The 18,988-nt window shown below is 37.5% G+C and overlaps 1 protein-coding gene across 3 annotated transcripts in view; it reads left to right on the forward strand.

Annotated features, from left to right (window-relative positions):
* Positions 1-18,988, forward strand: part of DYNC2H1 (dynein cytoplasmic 2 heavy chain 1) — a 499,560-nt gene that overhangs the window by 304,634 nt on the left and 175,938 nt on the right. For all 3 annotated transcript variants that reach the window (XM_033947955.1, XM_033947953.1, XM_033947954.1), the window contains one exon: positions 16,004-16,113. In XM_033947955.1, the coding sequence (XP_033803846.1) occupies positions 16,004-16,113 (110 nt within the window). The remainder of the gene's footprint in view (positions 1-16,003; positions 16,114-18,988) is intronic.

Below are 18,988 nucleotides of genomic sequence, written 5' to 3' on the forward strand. Positions count from 1 at the left end.
GCTGAGATCGGACTCTGAGTTCTCATTGCAGTGCCAAATAGTATGGTGTCATATGAGAGTCCTATATGATTTTCTAATAACTTATTAATTTGGGGCCAAATTAAATTCCAAAAGGCATTTACACAGGGACAGAAAAAAATTAAATGATCTAACGTCCCTACTTCTATTCTACAATGCCAGCATCTATTGGATCTAGTACTATCTATCTTTTGCAGGCGCGTAGGGGTCCATAACACTCTATGTAACAAGAACATCCATGTTTGATTCATAGATGCTGATCTTGTAGACCTTAATATCCAGGACCAAAATCGTGGCCATTGAGAAGCAGAAATTGTCTATCCAAGCTCAATACTCCAAATATCCCTAAGTCCATTTTTCTTTTTTTTATTTAAAAATCCATATAACAATTTATACCATTTTGCGGCTTGGTGACCCAAAAAATCCGCCTGGAAACATAAAACCTGCAGACTATATTGAGTATTAAGATCTTTCTTTTTTTTTTTTTTTTTATTTAAATTAAATCTTGGATCCAATATATGGAGGACTAGTGTGTGATCAGCTAGATCATTATTACCTTATTTATCTATTTTTATTTTCAACTGAATTGTGGTATATTTTAATTTTGGAAATTTAGTTCAGTATGTTGTTTGATCTCACTTTACTGTACAAGATGTATATGCTTGGTAATATTGTAAAATTCTATAAATAAATAAATAAAAAAAGAAAAGATCTTTCCAATCAGGGAACCCTGCCTGAATGGCCTGCTTCAATTGCATCCATTTAAAATATTGTGTTTTATTTAAACCGAATTTATTTTGCAATTGTGAAAAACTAAGCATTGATCCTTCTGAAATGACATCATTCAATGTCCATATACCTGCAATTATCCATTGTTTCCAGACGATCTTAAATCCGCCAATCTTGATCCTGGAGTTTACCCAAATAAATTGATTTAGTGATTTAGCTATTGGTTCTGGTGATAGATTACTGATATATCTTAATGTTTTCCAAGTATCTAATAAAATTCTGTTATCTTTGTATCTTCTAGGCATTGTTATACTAATTAAATGTTCTAAATGTAATGGGAACAGGAGCCGCCATTCTAAATATAACCAATCTGGTACATTCTCCATGAGATCTGGGAGGATCCAATACATACCCTGTCTTAGAATATAGGCTTGATGTGAAAAGGATTCAGGTCCCAATTCCTGCCCCATACTTTCTCCGTCTCTGTCATATGTAAGTCAGGTACCTGGGGACACATCTTAAAGACCAGAAACCATCTTTCAAATATGTCCGTCTTTTATTATGAGTTTCACATCTTTTATACGAATCAGGTTTGTCAGCATGTGATGGCATGTGACGTAAGGTCACATGAAACTTTAAACACATCAGCATTTTTCCTATCTAGAGATTGAAGTCCAAAAGGTAAGAAAAAGCCTTGACCAGCAGAGCTTCTTAACTAAAGCTGTCTGTAAATACGGCTTAACAAAACAATTGAATTCACTTCACTACAACTCTGTTTAAACATTCATGTCAAAGAAAGAAAGACAAACATAGATGTCCTTATACCATCTTCAAAGAAGGGAAAGATAAACAGGGCCTACCTTTGCATCTTTAAACAACATATGCCTAAGGACACTTACTAAAGTTCTGATACGTGTCCCTTCAAATCCCCTCTTACGTCATGTAAATGACGTCACAAATACACAGCATGAGCTGGAAGGGAGTGATACTCTAGGTATGTCTCTCAAGGAGGGGTCTTTTTAGGAGCTGTAATACGAATAACACAGTACATGAGCAGTCAAGACAAGAGTGCAAATAATAAGAGATTATGCATTCAACTAAAGTGCTGATCCCAAAAATTAAATAAATCAGAGTTACATTTGAACTCAGCAAAGAGGTCTGCTAATTTCTGAATGTCCATAGGAGGACCTATATTGTCAGAAAGAAAAGTACAACAGCTTAAAGTACTGAGGAGAATTTTTCAGAATTCTCAGCTAGAATCATATCTAGGGCCATATGATTTTGAGAACCATCTGAGAAGTGGAGCCTAATTGATCAGTAATACTTTGCAAGGCGTCCCTAGAATAGTTCACAAAGCGTTGCTGATTATAATAATTTTAACTAATCCGATCAACATTCTTATTAATAGTAATAAAGGGAATAAGGAACTCAAACCCAGCCTTAACCTGAGCTCGGGCCTTAAATTCATCTGGGACCCCTCTTGGGACCCCTATAGCATCTATGTATACATGTGATCAGATTTATATCAAGACAAATAAAAGGAAAAACCATGTGAATAGGAAGGATGCCTTTCAGAAAGAATATGCAGAAGCATGGTAACCTTAACTAAAGTGCACTGGCCTATCCACTGGCTGGGTAGCTTAACAGGGAGCCAAAAGTCTCCATAAAGCCAGTAAATATCAAATCTGATGCAGCAACAATAGGGCATACCTATGAGCCAAGACAGAACAATAACCTGGGGGTAAATTACCTACAAAACTACTCTGTGTCAGATTAGAAACATGACATGTGTAATTGCCCTTATAGATGATAACGGCAATATCAAGCTTTTGCTGTCCTGGCAACAAAGGGTATTTAGAACACTACAGTGCACAAAGAGGATAGGTAAATAACCCAAAAAGGCATGGTTGGATACCAGGAGGGAGGTCCAGATGTACGGTTCCTAGATGGGGTCTAGCTTGAGCACATATGTAACAATTACTCTTATTATGTTGATCAGCAGTGAATTTCATCCATTCTAACCTAAGGTTACGTTCTGAAAACCCTACCTCAACAGCCACAATATCTTCAAAAGTGGGATTGGCAATAGCCATCATGTCAGTAAGTTTATTGAATGTAGGGGCCAGTGGGTTAGTATTTTTTGGGGCCCCCACAAAATGGTGGGAGAGGATGAGTGGAGGTAGATAGATCCCGTAAGAAAACTGATGATAGCTAGACCCACCCTTAAACCTCATGTCCATAATGTACATACCTTCATCAGTAGGTCTAGGGTTGTCAATAGTAAGAGAAAGCTTAATAATTTGTGCAGGAACACTTTTCCTATAACAGTGTCCAACCTTATGAAGGGTCATACAAGTAAGCAGTGATTTACCATTTTGGTCCACTGTTTTTCAGGGTATTCTCTAGTTTATAAGCCCAGTCAGTATCAATATTCCACCCTACCACTCCCCAGAATGCACACTTATCCCCCCAACGTGAGTCAGTAACATATACATATATGTCCTTAGTTTTAGGAATCTCTGAGGACCAATGGCACAGCCTTGGGATATCAATTGATGAACAGTCCACAATGTCACAATACTCAAAGGAGAAGGTGGCAACTTGCACACTGCTGGAATTATACCAAAGGGTAGCATCGGTCTTTTCTGGATTCCAATTGAAGGACAGCCTTTGCGAGGGAGTAGTCCAGCTTGACGTCATGTTCGCAAAGAGGTGTCGGGGGTGCTGTTTACAGCAGGAGTGTCATTTACAGATGGGTATGGGCAGAAAGTGTCGTGGACCCAGAACACATCATCCCTGTAGACCCAGTTAGAAATGATCCATACAGGGAGAAAAACTAGCAGCAGCGGTGCCAGTAAGAGAATGATAAAGTTGGTAGAATGCTGCAATGAGATCATCATGTTGTTCCACTGGAGGAGGTGAAATCTGCGCAGGGAAGACTTGCTTCTGGGGTTTTAGATTAACCCTCTTCAAGCGACTTGCGTGGATCCAAACAGGAAACTCCTCAGTGAGTGCAGCGGGCCTGGTCACAACGATCACAGTAGTGGGAAGGCCAAAGGGGAAATCCGTCTGCTTCCGATCCTTGGAAAGCTGCTGGATAATCACCAGGCTGGAAAAAATGGGTAGGAATCTGTGGAGAGAAAGGAGAAGTGCAAGACACGTTTCTTTGAACAAGCCCTAATATTTCAATTAGCTTTTGGACGTATTCCTCCTGTATCAAGGGAAAATCTACCCATGGGGCGGGGAAAGGTCATCCCGTGAGAACCTCAAAGGGAGAACAGCCAGATGTCTGTGCATACAGAAAGAGATACAGTGGTGCCTCGCATAACGAACGCCTCGCACAACGAACGCTGCACACAACGAACTTCATGTCTTGATTCACACAACGAACTTCGTTTCACACAACGAACTTCACACAACGAACTTCGTTTCACACAACGAACTTCGTTTCACACAACGAACTTCACACAACGAACTTCGTTTCACACAACGAACTTCGTTTCACACAACGAACTTCGTTTCACACAACGAAGTCGCCCGAGCTCCCGATGTATTGCATCCTTCCGCGCAGGCACTGCAGGCAGTCGTTAGTCACTGCGCTTAACTGCCCTCTCTCATTGTATACAGTCGTCCTTTTAAGATAAACTCAATATTTTTTATATATCATGGCTTCTAAAAAAAGCAGGAAGGTGATTTCTGTTGAAATGAAATGGGAAATAATTAGAAGGAGTGAATGTGGGGTAAAACAGTGTGACCTCGTCAAAGAGTTTGGCCTCAGCAAGACCACCATTTTCACCATTTTGACAAATTTATCTTTTTTTATGTCATCTTAGCATATTTTATGCTGCAGAACGAATTATTTTTTTTAACATGTATTGTTATGGGAAAACGCGTTTCACATAACGAACTTTTCGCATAACAAACTTGCTCCTGGAACGAATTAAGTTCGTTGTGTGAGGCACCACTGTACTTGAAAAGAAATGCTTGAAAAGCATTCCAAATATCATTCAGCAGCTGTACTCCAATGTGATCCAAATAAGAAATAGAAAACAAGAGAAACCATGTTGCCTGTACTGAATGTGGCAACATGCACAATACCAATTCATTCACTTAGCATAGCCATGGCAAAAGAGCGACAATACTCACTTACTTAAGGTTCTTAATTGAACAATCCAAAAAGATATGTTTTTTCGTGCTGCATATAACTATTATGCACCTCAGAGAAACCATACTGATGTACTGAATGTATTCAGAAATGTATACTGAATGGATCATATGTAGGGAACACCACGAAATAAACGCTGTATAAAGTAAAACTTTTTTCTTAAACATATAACCCTTAACTAAACTATATTCAGAATATAAAAGCTAAAAGTAAAAGAACATTGCGCAGTTAGGCTAGTAAGAAGTGGAAAAAGAGCTCTAAAAATGGCCAATGTTATGTATCCTGGGGTACCCACTAAACTGAAACAAGTAGACATGACACAGACAAAACATAAAGTTTTTAAGCGTGGAGCTATTTCTTCATCTGTCAAGTGTGCAGGGCTGAATTTAACTCTGCAAATAAACACATTGATATAAAAAAACCAAAACAACAAATAATGTATATCATAACCATCTCATATTTGAAAAAAGGCATAAAGCTAATGTCTCTTTGGAGCGTCTCTATCTCTGCAGTGATAAAGAGGACCCGTGGAAAACATTAGAAATATCTGTGCCAAAACTGATCTGGGATGGCTATGTATAAATCCGGAAAAAACATTTTAAATTAGCAACATCCTAATTTCAGCTAAAACAATAGAAAGGAATTGTATTTTCCAATTTATTTTCAATTCACAACCATGCCAGCTGTAATTATTGAGCTATATATATCTGTATCAAGGAGCAAAAGGTCAAGAATGAAAATATCACTAGCAAGAAGTTAAAATGTCGAGCGAGCACTACGATAACCAATACCATGATATTGGGCAATGAATAAGGGAGAGCTAGCAGCTGGTATCCAGGGTTTCCCCTCTTTGCACCAAAGTCCGTCCAAAAGGGCGGCTTTGGGCACCTGCCAAACGCCAGGCATCAAATTCAGAGGAAGCTGTGAAAAAAGAGAGGAAGAGAATCCTGTTCACCCTTGAGACCCAGAAGCCTATTTAAAAGAAGGGCTTGGACATCGTGAAAAGTATGAAGGGTAATGGGGTGACCTAGGATCAGAGAAGTAACCATCTCTACCACAATAGCACAAGCAGCCAGGGCTTTCTTGAACAGGAGTGACTATAAAAAAAGGCAACAGAGCGTAATTTACCGCCATGTTCTCCCTTCATGGTGTTACAATAGTCCCAAACAAAGAGATAAAACATGTGGGCATAAGCAGGAAAACCCAAACTTGAGCTAGAAACCAAAGCACATCTTAAATGTCCAACATTTCATAAGTCCATCTGATAAGAGCAGTCATTTCAGAAACCAGGGTCTGTCTCAAAATCTGGTCATAGAAGGAACAAGCAGAGATCCATTGGCGGCAGTGACCAATCATAGCAAGAAAAGTAAGCATGTCTTTCTTGGTAGCTGGGCGGGGCAGAACAGCAGCAATGCAGAAAGTGCAGATTTTCCTCTGACCATGAGACAGGACAAAACCCAGGTATTTCACTTCAGATGTACACCAGTGCAGTTTATTTCATGACACCTTGTGACCACACACAGACAACCATTATAAAAGGTGCAAACTATCAGCCTGACAGGTCTCTAGAATTATGGAACACAAAAAGTTGTACAAAATGAGAATAGGACCATGAGGGGCAGTGCATGACTTGTAGAATAGCCCGAAGGACATTCCACACTAGGTATACTGTTGCTTAAAGGTGAAGGCAGCCTCACCAAAGGGACTAAAAATAAAACATTCTTTAGGACAATGACAGAAAAAAAAAATCATTGGCTGCCGGTGGAATGGTGGAAGAAACATAAGTGCAATGAGAATTACCAAAACATTAACAGCCCGAAATCTAGGACGAAACAGGGAATGCCATCAACTTTGACAACAAGAGCGATGGGCGTATTATAAAAAGAGATGGTGGTTTTGATAATGCCGGAGAAAAGTCAAGAGACAAGCAGTGGAATCTCACCTTACTGCTTTATAAAACCAAGAATGAGTAACTTCAAAGAAGCACTATAGGGGGTCAGTGGAAGCCCAAACAGAGAAGTCTGGGGGAAGGGACAAAAACATTCATGCACAGACCCTGATAATGAAAGCAAAGAACAGATTAGCTTTGCTCTGCACAAGAAAGAAAACCTCTAAAACGGAATTTTTTCTTTTTCTTTTTTCTTTTTTTTTTTTTTTTTTTATGATCCAGCACAGAACACAAAGAAAGCAGCCGGTAGAAAAAACGCACAAAATTAGGGCTTGTGTACAAACTACAAGGGAAAGATCTTAGACTGATTCAAACAGCGCATTCAATTCATTCCACATAACAGCATGTCCTACCTCAGTAGTAAACATTGGTGACACAGAAAGATGGGAGCTGAAGGAAAAATGTCATACACACACACAGCCGTACAAGTCTCATTTGTCTAGGAGTAAGTGCCTTTATGACTCATTACAAAACCCATATAACAATGCAAAAATATTCGCCTATCTTACCTTATAAGCGAGGTACAGTAATAAGAGACAATAAAATCTTATACTCTATAAAAGTTTTAACCTTACAAATGACAGAGTGGGCAGGGGGGTTCTATAAATAATTTCATTCTTCCCGAAAGAATGGCAGCTGCTTATATATGAGGGGCGCTTACCGAAAGTACCCCGAGATTTTTCCCCAAAAAACTCCATAATAGAACCCAAAGCTTGAACTTAAAATAAAGGGTTGGGTACAGGTCACCACTACCCAGTGAGTATTAAAGAACAGAAAAAATTCAGAAATACTCACAAAATACCGGTGATATCATCTGCCCATCGCGGACAAGCCCCCAACTGAAAAGGATTCAGGTCCCAATTCCTGCCCCATACTTTCTCCGTCTCTGTCATATGTAAGTCAGGTACCTGGGGACACATCTTAAAGACCAGAAACCATCTTTCAAATATGTCCGTCTTTTATTATGAGTTTCACATCTTTTATACGAATCAGGTTTGTCAGCATGTGATGGCATGTGACGTAAGGTCACATGAAACTTTAAACACATCAGCATTTTTCCTATCTAGAGATTGAAGTCCAAAAGGTAAGAAAAAGCCTTGACCAGCAGAGCTTCTTAACTAAAGCTGTCTGTAAATACGGCTTAACAAAACAATTGAATTCACTTCACTACAACTCTGTTTAAACATTCATGTCAAAGAAAGAAAGACAAACATAGATGTCCTTATACCATCTTCAAAGAAGGGAAAGATAAACAGGGCCTACCTTTGCATCTTTAAACAACATATGCCTAAGGACACTTACTAAAGTTCTGATACGTGTCCCTTCATGATGGTACCTATAAAAATTTGGAAAATTTACCCCTCCCTCCACAATTGGTCTTTGTAATGATACTAAAGCAATTCTGGGTCTTTTCCCAAACCAAACAAATTTTGTAAGAAGATTGTTTAATTTTTTATAAAATGACCCCTGAAAAAATATTGGTATCATACTCATTTGGTAGCAAACCACAGGCAATATCATCATTTTAATTGTTTGAACTCTTCCCCACCAAGAAAGATGTAAAGGATTCCATTGCTCACACATTTCTGTTATTTTTCTTAATAAAAGTTTTTCATTTTCTTTGACTGTATCTTCAATAGTATTTTTGATAATAATTCCTAAGTATTTTAAACCATCATCTTTCCAGATAAATGAATATGAATCAAATAATCCTTTGGTACAATGAACATTAATTGGAAGAACTTCAGATTTACTCCAATTAATTTTATATCCAGAAAATTTACCGAATTTCTCTAACAGATTATGCAAACATGGAATAGTATTCCCCGGTTCTCTTAAATATAATAAAATATCATCTGCATAAGGAGAAAGTTTAAATTCCCAGTTGGAGAATGGGATTCCTTTTATCTCCTTAGTTTGATTAATTGCAATTAATAAGGGTTCCAGAACAACATCAAAAAGTAAGGGGGACAAAGGACATCCTTGTCTAACTCCCCTACGCAAGTTAAATCTATCTGATAAATTATTATTAATATATAATCTTGCACCAGGAGAGTTATACAATGTCTGAATCATTTTAATAAAACCGGGGCCTATACCAAACCATTCTAAAGCTTGATACATAAAACTCCATTCCACTCTATCAAAAGCTTTTTCTGCATCTAAAGATACTAGAAAAGCTGGATCATTAATATTTTTTGCTAAATTTAATGAGTGAAATGCTAGTCTAGTATTATTTGATGAATGTCTTTTAGCAATAAATCCTGTTTGGTGTACATCAGTAATAAAAGGAAGAGCTTTTGCCAATCTTATTGCTAATACTTTAGCAATCACTTTACCATCCACATTTAATAAAGAGATAGGCCTGTAATTTGAAACCAAAGTAGGATCCCTGTTTGGTTTTGGTAAGACAATAATTACTGAATCAGCCATAGTACCTGATATATTTCCATTATTCATTTGATACTGATACAAATTTAATAGATATGGTAAAATAATGTTTTGAAATGATTTATAAAATTCAACAGTATAACCATCACCACCCGGAGCGGATCCAACTCTGAGAGACTTCAATGCTGATTCTATTTCTTTTAAAGATAAAGGGTCTTCTAAACTTCTTTTTGTATGATCCGGAACATTTGGCCCAATAAATGAATTTAAGAAATTTAATCCATTTTGTTCTTTATTTTCATAAGATTCAGAAGAATATAAATCTTTGTAAAAATCAAGAAAATGTGTTAAAATGTCTTTAGTGTTAGTGTGTGTATTACCTTGTATATCTTTAATTGCAATAATCTTAGATTTTCTTTTCTTTGCTTTAAGAAAATTTGCTAATAATCTTCCAGCTTTATTTGAATTACCATAGAATTGAACTTGTCTATAGAATATATCTTTCCTCACCAATTGAGAAGAAATCTCATTATATTTAACTTTTACTTTTAATAACTCTTGTAGTGTATTATTTTCCCATTTCTCAATTAATTTATTTTCTAATAATTTAATTTGTTTTTCCATATCAACAAATTGTTTTTTAAGTTGTTTTTTAATAAATACTGAATATGAAATAATATTTCCTCTCATTGTTGCTTTAAAAGCGTCCCACAAGATCTCAGCATTAATATTATCCGAATTATTAATTTCAAAAAATTCTTGCATTTTTAATTTAAGATCTTCCAGGAAGTTCGAATCCGCTAGTAAAGCATTATTAAATCTCCAAATTGAATTAAAGTGTTCAATATCATAATTCTGAAGGTCAATCCACACACCAGTATGATCTGAAATTATAATGGGATCAATAACTGCTTTTAATACACGCTGCGCTATGTTATTGGAAACAAATATATAATCAATTCGTGAAAAGGATTTGTGGACCTGAGAACAAAAAGAAAATTCCTGATCATTAAAATGAAGAATACGCCATATATCAACTAAATCACAAGATTGAATCAAATTATCTAAACCTAACGATTTCATAATTCTACTTGGTCTCTTATCCAAAATCGGATCCATTACAGCATTGAAATCCCCTGCTACTATTAAATTAGAAGCAGCCAGTGGTAACAGTAATTGTTGAACTTGTTTGAAAAACTCCATTTGATTCGAATTAGGAGCATATAAATTGAATAAATCCAGGGTTGTATTTCTCAGAACCATTTTGATATGTACCCATCTACCTAAAGGGTCATAATTTATTAATTTAAAATCCGCATTACATTTCTTATTTTCAGAACAGCCACCCCAGCTTTTTTCCCTATAGCCGGTGCAAATAAACATTTAGAAATCCAACCCCCAGATAACTTTTTAGATTCAATTTCAGAGAGATGCGTCTCTTGAATGAAATAAATGTCCGCATTTTGATTCTTAAGGAATGATAATACTTTCTTCTTCTTGATAGGATGATTTAAACCATTGACATTAATAGAATACATTTTTATATCCATCTATTTTATAATCAAATTTTAACCAATATTCTATGATAATATACATGACCAGATCTCAGCACATTTATTATATATATCTCCTTTTCCCAATTCTCCCAACCCTTCCCCCCCAAAAGATAAAATTATATAAAGACAATTCAAATTTTACTGTACTTCCATTTTCATTTCTCATAAATATATTAGTCCTCTGATCCCCTCTCCCTCCCTCTATTTTCCCTCCCCTCCCTCCCATAATCATTGTCTGACCTGGAATACACATTGGTAAGCAAAACCTAAATCCTCTCCCCAGGCAACTAATATCTTTCCATATTACTTAATATATCCCAAAAATTCAACAATATTTTCCCCCCTTATATATAAATCTTTAATTACTTATCTATATATACTCATTCATTTAATATTCATTTCCATATTCTTATATAAAAGTATCTATATGAAATTCAATATAATTATCTATTAAATATAGTAATAATAGTCATATATTTTAATTAGATTACCATATTTCCTTACCTGCTCATTAATTAATTATTCCATCTTTAAAGGTACCAATTCTATATATTTAGCCCTTTATTTAATAATTTTTGTAATTCATTTCAATTAATATCTACGTGAATTTATAATTATAATAAGATCAATATGTAATTAAGTCATAAAATTATAAACATATCCTCAATTTAAAATAATATATTATCCCCTTCAATATACTTTTAACAAATCAATTTTAGCTATAATTCCATGTATATAAATATTCATTGTTTAAATTATATATACCCATTCATACAATTTATCTAAGTTAATAATAGTATTAATACAATCAATTTAAACATTCTCACATATCATCATTCATAATAAATTCAATATGAATAAGCATTTGAATAGAGTAGAAATTTCCATATCAATTAATAAATAGTCTAAAATTAATTTCTTCTTTATTAATTATCCCCCACTTAAATATCCATTCCCCTATCTTTATATCCTTTAAATTCTTATCATTCTTCTCAATTAATATTAGCATAAATAAATATGAATGTAATAACTGCCATAAATAAATTGATTTCTTAGTAGATTAAAATTATTTAATAGCATTCAATATATTATAATAATATAATAAACAAAAACTTTCAAATGCATTAAAAATATTCTGTTCAATCATTAGTCATTGTCCTCTTCTTTCTTCTTATCCATCTTCTTCTTGTTCATTTTATATCCCATTTTTATTTCTTCTTTCTTCAGATGAATCTTTCCTATTTTCTCTGTTTCTTTTCATGTAGACATTGGTTCCACTTGTGCTAGAAATTCTTTAAGTTTTGCAGGATCTTGAAAATACATGGACTTATTCCCATTAGACACTCTCATTGTCGATGGATAGTATAAGCCATACATGTAGCCTTTTTCTTTTAATTGCTGCCTGAACGTGAGAAACTGTTTCCTTATATTTGCAGTGTATTTAGCAAAGTCTGGGACCAACATCAATTTAGACCCCTTATAATTCGAGTTTTTATTTGCTTTTGCCACCTTTAAGATTTCCAAAGCTTGCTGATACCTTAAAATTTTAAAAATCAAGGGTCTGGGGCCAGCCTGGTTTACTGGTCTTTTTGAAGGGATTCTGTGTGCACGTTCTATTTCTAACGGCCACTTAGAATTTAACTGTAACAGCTTAGGTAAAAGGTTCTCTAGAAACTGTATAGCGTCTCCCCCTTCAAGATTTTCAGCTAAACCAAGCACTCTTATGTTCTTTCTCTTTCCCTGATTTTCCAAGTCCACCAGTTGATTTTTTAAACTCAATACTTCTTTCCTTTCCTCTTCACAGTTTTGTGTGATAGCTTCCAGCTGCTTAACTCTCTCTTCAATCACTGACATCCTTTGCCTGTCAGTCTGGATCTCTTGCTTTAGATTGAGTACTTCCTCTTTGACTTCAGATATTTTACTTGCATTGTCAGTCAGCATTAGTTTAATTTTAAACAGTTCTGCCATAATATCCGCTTTGTCAGAAAATTCCTCAGTTTCCAGTGGGATTGGCACACTCGACGGTGATACCGGAGTGACTTTTGATCTTTTTGCTGATACACCGGATGTGCAGGGCTTCTCCGATTTCCCCTGCCTTGTAGCAGCCATTTCCGATGCTGTTTTTTGTTATTTTTAAGTCTGGTGAGCGAAGCAAAATCACTGTTATCTTTCAATTCGTTGCCTGGCTTTGAGGAGCTCTGCGGTTAAGCCTCCATTCCTTGAGTGTTCCAAGCCACGCCCCCCATTATTTATATCCATTAAAAATTAATGATTAAATTAACTTGTCTCTTCTTAGATATTTCTGGAAAATAGACTGTAGAGTCCACCTGATATTGTCCGAGGTTCCAAATGCTGAAGTTGCCGTCCAAGCTCTCTCCAGCCTATCTAACCATCCTGTTTGCAGGATATCTACCATAAGTCTGGCCAATAACATCCTCAAGTTCCAAGTTAGTGGAGTTCCCATTGATGCCCTCCCCAGGCCATTCTACACTAAATCACCTCATATGGGACTCAGACCGTGCAAATCTGTCCAGTACCGGCCTCAGTTCTTTAATTTACATCCTTTTTCAAGTAAAGTAATCAGCAAGTAAATATCAATTGTGTTAAAATTTGCAGATATATGTTGCATTTTATTTTAACCTATTAATATATTATTTTCTAATAATAAATAATAGAATAAATTAAAGAGAAAATACCTCAGAACTTTAGTAGCTCTGTATAGCTCTATTGCTAATTATGTCTGGAGCTATGATTTGTAATCATTGATCATAAAAACTCCTCATGCAATTCATTCTTTATAGTTAATGTGACAACATCAGAAAAGAAAATGAATGTGCGCTTTATCTAGACAGATTCATTGATCCACTGCATCTTTATTCCAAAACATTAACTTTGTACCATGCAGTAGTTTTATCTGCTAGCTTAAGGATTAGGTTAAATATACAATGTGACCATAGATGTTGAATGCATCCCATTTTACTTGAAACAATTAGATAAATGCTGTAATATCCTTTCTTTACAGGAACACAATATGAAGGATCCACTAGCTCAGTTCATATCAGATCTTTAACCATCAAGCAGCCAGGAACACTTTGATGTTCTCTGCAGTTCTCTTTGGACCTTCTGAGGACCAATCCTGATTCTTAGAATCAGGATTGTAAATCTCTGAAGCTGTTGGTAGACCCTTTCTGAGTTTCTCAGCCTCTAATTGGACCCACACAGGGGCAGATTCTGTAAACTGGGCCATAATTGGTGGTTGCCTACAAAAACGGTGCTGTTCTATTGTCCCTGTATCATGGCTTTTTGGTTTTTTTTTTCCAAATCTTTATTCATTTTCATTTCTTACATCAAGTTTACAATAAAATATCAATTAGATCATACTAATCACTTGAAAATCTAATCAAACATCAGTATAAATATATAAATAAAACCCCTCCCCCTCCCATCCCTTCCAACAATAGTATTAAATTCATTCAATATTACATATATTATAAACAAAAATAGGAAAAATTATAACTCTAAATACCCTCCCTCCCTTCTAACTATGTTCTGTTATGTAAGAAGGTGTCTAATCATTACAAAATGCTATCATGGCTTTTTAGAAATCAATCTGGTCTCAAATTAATTGTTTATTAGAAAACCATGTAGCATACATGATACAATAATGTTCGGGATGTCAATGAGAACAAAAAGTCAAATTTCATCAAGTAATAATAAACTTTTATTGATCATGACAGGAGGCGCCATACAACATATTACCAGAAATTGGAAAAATTATAGTAGACTAAATTATACCTTTTGGTGGAATTCGTTATGCCATATTTACAAAATGGAAAGAGTAATTGCCATACAAAAAGGGAGTTATAATAATTTTAAAAAGATTTGGGAGCCATTGACAAGTTATTGCAATGATTAGACACCATTATTCATTGAAGGTACACTTGCACATAGAGGGGAGGGGAGAAGGTATAAAGTTATATTAAGGTTTGATCAATTGATAATATTTATATGAAATTTTTGAATGTTTATGGGAGGGGGAGGGGAGGGTATAAATGTGTTTTTAAGAAGATGTTAAAATAAATACAAGAGATGTTTATAAGGTTTAAATAATATACTATTGTGTTCTTGATGTCAGATGGAAAAATGAATAAAGAATTTGAAAAAAAAAAAAGAATTGCGGCTTCCCTGAAAGATAGGCGCTGGTAATATAGGCCGTTTTAAAGGCCTACATTACCGGCACCTACTTTTCACAGCACTCCTAATGGCACCTAAGGTCATTTCTGGCCCAAACTATGTCTTCTTTGATATTAGGCATTGTTAGGTGCCTCTGTAGATGCAATTCAGTTGCCCTTTTTGTAAACGCCTGCAGCAGCCTAATTTTTTTAAACAAGATTTTAATTGTTTTTTAATCGGTTCAGTCAATTAGTGTGCCGATTGAAACAGTTAAGTTAGACGACAGTAGGGCACATACCACTGCCTAATTTATGGCTCCGTTTGTAGAATCTGCTCCACAGTGGCTGAGAGACAGACCTCCAGCCCTCAACTGGGACAGAACCCAATTCAAAGTCATCCAGAGATCTTCTAGTCCAGGGGTAGGGAACTCCGGTCCTCGATAGCCGTATTCCATTCGGGTTTTCAGGATTTCCCCAATGACTATGCATTGAAAGCAGTGCAAGCACATAGATCTCATGCATATTCATTGGGAAAATCCTGAAAACCCGACTGGAATACGGCTCTCGAGGACCGGAGTTCTTTATCCCTGTTCTAGTCCTTATAGTAGTTTATGCCTGTGCTTAGATCAAAACTAGAATGTGTAACTAGTCTTTGCTTACAAATGCATTGCTTATTCCACAATGAGTTGCAATATCAAAAACTCATTGTTTGGGTAATCTTCCATCTTGTAAAATGGGAGGAAAAATTATTCAGGTTTCCTAAGTAAAATCAGAGCCAAAAACACAATGGATCATCAAGTATGGGACAATCAAAAAGGTTTATTAGTAGACCTAACACAGGCCGTGTTTTGGCGTCAGGGGTCATCCAATTGTAAATGATAACTCAAAGCTGTTACACCACCATTGATCAAATCCAGGACAGCCAATGTAATGGAAAATTCAGTAAACTTGATGCCTGGTATCAGCATTTTCAAAATAGTGCCAAAATTAACCCATTTGTATGTGTATGTGTTTTATTTACTAGCATTTGATTTGAGGAGGTTTCTGTCCACTGAAAGTGAACAGCTAATATGGAAAAGTGAAGGCCTACCGTCCGATGACCTTTCAGTAGAAAATGCCCTTGTTATCTTACAGGTAAAAGTTATTTAGTCATTATTTTTATAAGAATTTGTTATACATTGCTCTTAGGTTGAGAAATATTAATTTATTCGTTCAATTTTCTATACCATTCACCCAGGGGAGCTCAGAATGGTTTATTCAACTACTCAAGTATTTTTCCCTATCTATTTTGGTGAGCTCACAATCTATCTAATGTAACTGGGGCAATGGGGGGGATTAAGTGACTTGCCCAGGGTCACAAGAAGCAGCGTGAGTTTCAACCCACAACCTCAGGGTGCTGAGGCTGTATCTTTAACCACTGAACCATACTAGGAATCAAAATGTAGCAAAAATAGCCAAGTATAGGACAATCAAGTCATTGTGACATCACTGATGAGGTTGGCTCTTAGGCATTGGTGGAATGAGGCATTATGATGTCACAACACCAGCTCTGGTTATCAGAGGCTGAAGCTTTTCACACTATTTATTCATTTAATTTTCTATACTGTTCTCCTAGGGGAACTCCAAATGGTTTACATGAATTTATTCAGGTACTCAAGCACTTTTTCCTGTCTGTCCTGGTAGGCTCACAATCTATCTAATGTACCTGAGGCAATGGGGGGATTAAGTGACTTGCCCAGGGTCACAAGAAGTAGCGTGGGTTTCAACCCAGAACCTCAGGATGCTGAGGCTGTCGCTTTAACCACTGCACCACTGACTTTTGGCATGTTTGCTAGTTTTATAAGATTGTGTTTGTTTTTAATACTGAGAAGTGGAAGGAAGAGGAACCACTTGTTTTTTCCCATTGTTTTTTTAAATACTGGCCATAGCCCTGCAGTTATGGTTAGCTACACTGAATATATTTGTAATTCAATGAACACTGTACAACAGGCCTAAAGTAAGCCATCTAACTATATGTATAATGGCTAAATATGGCCACTATAATGGTAATTCTATAACGATCTCCTAGTTTTAGTTGGTAAGAATGCATGGAAAGGGCAGTATTATTGTCATTTAAGCACATAAGTGGCCTCCTATAGCAGTATTTATCAACCTTTTCAAGTCAAGTACCCCCTAAGCCTAATAAATACCAACCGAGTACCCCCCACCCCAGACCCTCCCAAACTCCACATCAGACCTGCCCAAACTCTGCCTCTGACTCCACCCCCACAATAATAGTACTAATTGTAACACCGTTTCTTCCATCCATTTTTCATATGCATACAATAAAATCTTATTAATACATAATGGTAACCACAAAATTTAAAAAACACAAAACACACTATACGCACAAAAAAATGTTAATTATCATTTATATTCGGGGGGTTTTTTTTCAAAGAGGTCAAGGCAGATAACTTTAAAATATGCAATCAGTAACAACTATAGAAAAACAGACAAATATAGAGCAAAATATATATAAACTAGTCTTATAGCCCGTTACATTAACGGGTGCTAGAATATATGTGTGTCTCTCTTTATTTCTTTCTCTCTCTCTCTCTCTCTCCTTAGCCGCTTTCTTTCTTTCTTTCTTTCTGTCTTTCTTTTTCCTTGGCTGTCCATCACTACCCCTTGCCTGCTCCCCCTGTCCATTCTCCCTTCCTTTTACCTCCCCTGTGTCCACCACCACCCCTTCACAGGTCTCCTTATGCAGCAGCAGCCCTTCTCCCTTTGTTTTACCTCCCCCCTGTCCAGCAGCACCTTCCTTCTCCCCCTGTCCAACATTAGGCCTCCGTTCTTTTTTCTTCACCCCCCCCTGTCCATCAGCACCTCTTTCCTTCTCCCCCTGTCCAGCAGTAGGCGTCCCTTCCTTTTTCTCCCCCCCTCCTCCTTCTTATCCCTATGATACACTTACCTTGCTCTGCCCGTGATCAGAGGCTCCCGACAGCCGCCCAGTTGCACCCATTGGAAAAGTTCCCTCTGCGGCATCCCGCACCCCTCCTGAAGCGACTACCGCTGTCCCGCACCTGCCCCTGTGTCTTTCTTCTTGTCTTTCTGTGTCCCTTCCTCCGTCTGTCTGTCCAAAGCAGCATTTCCTCCCCCCACACCATTTCCCTGTGCACCTTCCCCTGTGTCTTTCTTCTTGTTTTTCTATGTCCCTTCCTCCGTCTGTCTGTCCAAAGCAGCATTTCCTCCCCCCACACCATTTCCCTGTGCACCTGCCCCTGTGTCTTTCTTCTTGTCTTTCTGTGTCCCTTCCTCCCTCTGTCTCTCTGTCCAAAGCAGCATTCCCTCCCCCCACACTAGTTCCCTGTGCACCTGCCCCTGTGTCTTTCTTCTTGTCTTTCTGTCTTCCTTCCTCCCTCTGTCTGTCTGTGCAAAGCTGCATTCCCTCCCCCCACACCAGTTTCCTGTGCCTGCATTAGCGTTTCCTCTACCCTCTTTCCCTTCCCACAGTCGCGACTACAAACGCGGGCCCGAGTCCTTTGCCGCTCCCCCCTTCCCTTCCCGCGGGCCCGACTACACATGGCGATTCAAGCAGCATGTGCAGCACTCTTCACAAGCTGCTTCGGGCCCTTCTACTGCCCTGATTTGCTCCGGACGTGCCAGAGTAAATCAGGGCAGTAGAAGGGCCCGAAGCAGCGTCTGAAGAGTGCTGACACGCTACTTAAATCGCCAGTCAGGCCCGCGGTAAGGGAAGAGGAGGGAGGCGGCAAATGAGTCGGGTCCCGGACAGCGGAAAGTTGCTGGGCTCCTCGGTGTGGCCGCGATCCCTCTCCTCCCAGACCCCCTCCCCCCCCGGAGGAACGGAGATCGATTTGCCGCCATTTTGAAGATTGTTCTGCCCTGCTCCTTGCCTTAGTATATTTTTAAGTTGAAAGACACGGCGGCGGCGGCTCCTCTCAAGATCCCCAACTGCATTGGACTTCCGACGCAGGTGGGGATCCTGAGAGGAGCCGCTGCCTGGTCTTTC

Source organism: Geotrypetes seraphini, chromosome 6 (assembly GCF_902459505.1).
Source record: "Geotrypetes seraphini chromosome 6, aGeoSer1.1, whole genome shotgun sequence".
NCBI classification, from domain to species: domain Eukaryota; kingdom Metazoa; phylum Chordata; class Amphibia; order Gymnophiona; family Dermophiidae; genus Geotrypetes; species Geotrypetes seraphini.